The 2,783-nt window shown below is 30.0% G+C and overlaps 1 protein-coding gene across 1 annotated transcript; it reads left to right on the top strand.

Annotated features, from left to right (window-relative positions):
* The first annotated feature begins 1,739 nt into the window (after positions 1-1,739).
* Positions 1,740-2,389, top strand: LOC127080844 (uncharacterized mitochondrial protein AtMg00810-like). Its single transcript, XM_051021134.1, has 2 exons — positions 1,740-2,239; positions 2,299-2,389. Exons 1-2 carry the CDS (start codon positions 1,740-1,742, stop codon positions 2,387-2,389), a joined length of 591 nt encoding a protein of 196 aa, XP_050877091.1.
* The last annotated feature ends 394 nt before the right edge of the window (positions 2,390-2,783 follow it).

Raw genomic sequence — 2,783 nt, 5'->3', positions numbered from 1 at the left:
GTATTTCGCGTCGAAGTCACCTATATTATTCTTTTTTATGAAAATATTTTGAATCAGGTGTGCAAGGTCACAAAAGACGTTTGATGTGTTAAGTTTGATTTTAATTTGTTTTGAATCTGAATAACTAATCGATGCGGCGCACGCCAACAGATCAATTACTCGAGGATATTGTAGATGTCCATCCACTCATTTAATTATTTGCAAAAAATCCTGATTAATTTGGTTTTCAAAGATAGTTTTGATTAGGAACAAGATATTGATGATGAGTGAATAATGCAAGGCGATACATTTATTTACAATTGGTGTGAATTTTGTGATTTAATCGAGAACCTTAAAATTATATACAAGTTGATGATTTAATTAACTAATTATTTAATCAACTAAACTAACCAATTAATCGACTTAAATAAACCAAATAAATTATCTAAGAAACTAAAATAAACATTTTTAGTTTTTTTATTAAATGAGATAAAATTCGGTAATATAAAAGCCTTATTTTTGTATTTTTGTTATTTTTAACAATAAAATAAAATAAAATTAAATGAAAGAAAATAGAAAATAAAAAAAAATAAAAAAAAAGTTTGGGTGCTAACAAAAATATGGGACGAGGCAAAGTAAATGAAACAAATGAGCCAAAACTCAAATCCTATAAAACTCTAGAATTTTCTAACTACTAATAATATATATAAAAAATTATAAAAACAAGAACATGGGGCCAACGCCCTCCCCCTTCTTCCTTAATCTCCCCATTTTCCATTTTTAATTTTCTCAAACAAAAAAAAACGCAATCCTATTATAAACATATGACAATCTATTTTACTTAACAAATAAAAAGATAAATAAATAAACAAATAATATAATAATAGAGAGAGAAAAAGGAACTTCATATTCCTCTTAATAAAAAAAGGAAAGAATTTAATTGAAATACACGGACAGTGTAAAATGATTTTACACCATCAGTTAATCATAACCGTTGGATATTGAAACAAGTTTGACTTTTATTTTAAAAATCTATAAAATAATACAAATAGGTGATGGTGATGAATCGATTGTGTAAAAAAATTTACACTGACAATACATAGTAATTAATCTAAAAAAGAAAATAAATAAATAAATAATAGAATAATAGAAAGAAAAATAAAAGGAACTTCATATTGATTTTAATAAAAAGGGAAATAAATAAACAAACAATATAACATAGAGGATGAAAAAAAAATAGAACTTCATGTTTTTCTTCGTCTCTCTCGCGGCAAAAGCAAATGGAACTCTTAAATTTTATTTCAATTTTTTTAAATAAATTTTAGATACTATTTATATGTCATAATTAAATATTTAAAAGTTTATCATACTATCAATATATTTATTATCAAATTTTTATGATGAAATATAACTCCTTATCCATTGTGGAAGCGGAACTTTCACAATTATTTTTCAAGAAGAGGTATACGTGTCACAACCCCCTGAGTTTATGAAAAATAATCAGGAAGGGATGGTGTACATGTTACATAAAGCGTTGTATGAACTGAAACAAGCTCCTAGAGCTTGAAATCTGAAAAATTGATTCATTTTTCAAGCTCTAAGGATTCAGAAAGTGTGACATGGAGTATGGTGTCTATGTTCAACATACTTCTAAAGGAAATATGTTTCTAGTATGTCTGTATGTTGATGTCATATTGCTAACAGGAAGTTGTGAACATGAGATAGCTAAGTTCAAGAAGGTGTTGATGAATGAGTTTGAGATGACTGATATAGGAAATATGACATATTTTCTAGAGATGAAGATTATGTACTCTAAGAAGGGTATCATTTTGCATCAGCTGAAGTATAAACTTGAACTTCTGAAGATATTTGAGCTGCTGAATTTTAAGGTTATGGTCACACCTTCAGAAACAAAACAAAAATTGGATTATGATCATGAGGGTGATGATGTAGATGCTACAACTTTCAAGCAGTTGGTTGGATCTCTAAGATATTTGTGTAATACCATACCTGATATTTTCTATGTAGTTGGAATGGTTAATAGGTTCCTGAGTAAACCTAAGTGGTCTCATTACCAAGCCGTTGTTAGGATTCTGAGGTATATTAAGGGGACTCTGAAGTATGGAGTGTTTTTCCCTTCTGGTGAAAAGGAAAATCCAGAGCTGATGTGTTACTCAGACTCTGATTGGTGTGGAGACATAGTTGACATAAGAAGTACTTATGGATATTTGTTTAAGTATCTAGGAGGTCCTATTTCTTGGTGCTCCAAGAAGAAAACAGTTGTTACTTTGTCAACCTGTGAATCTGAATACATTGCAGGTATTGTGGCTGCATGTCAAGTTGTGTGGCTTCTGAATTTACTGCAAGATCTGAAGATCAAGGTAGACAAGCCTCTGAAGCTGATGATTGATAACAAGTTTGCAATCAATCTTGCCAAGAACCCATGTTGTATGGGAAAAGTAAGCATATTTAGACTAAGTATCACTTTATGATAAGTCAAGTTCAAAATGGAGAGCTAGAAGTTATGCACTGTAGCACCCAGAAGCAGCTAGCATATTTTCTGACAAAACCAATCAAGGCTGATCAGTTTCTCCACTTGAGGGATGGAATTGGTGTTGTTAGTTTTGATTAGTTGAATATGAATTAATGGATGGTGTTAGAATTAATCCATATTCAGTAGTATTATTAGTCTTGTTAAGCTTAACCTAGCTAGTGTAGGTTAGCATTTTCGGCTATGTGGCATTATTGTTGTGTATATAACAAGCATGTACAGTGGGTGTGTGTAACCATTTGATGTAACCATT

Source organism: Lathyrus oleraceus, chromosome 5 (assembly GCF_024323335.1).
Source record: "Lathyrus oleraceus cultivar Zhongwan6 chromosome 5, CAAS_Psat_ZW6_1.0, whole genome shotgun sequence".
NCBI lineage: Eukaryota > Viridiplantae > Streptophyta > Magnoliopsida > Fabales > Fabaceae > Lathyrus > Lathyrus oleraceus.
The sequence above is the reverse complement of the archived record's forward strand: the minus strand, read 5'-3'. Positions and strand labels throughout refer to the sequence as shown.

Excerpts from the sequence above, each read along its gene's own strand:
- LOC127080844 (XM_051021134.1), top strand. The coding sequence starts at position 1,740 with ATGACTGATATAGGAAATATGACATATTTTCTAGAGATGAAGATTATG. Across the intron at positions 2,240-2,298 it reads CTAGGAGGTCCTATTTCTTG|GTATTGTGGCTGCATGTCAA; the intron begins GTGCTCCAAGAA and ends AATACATTGCAG.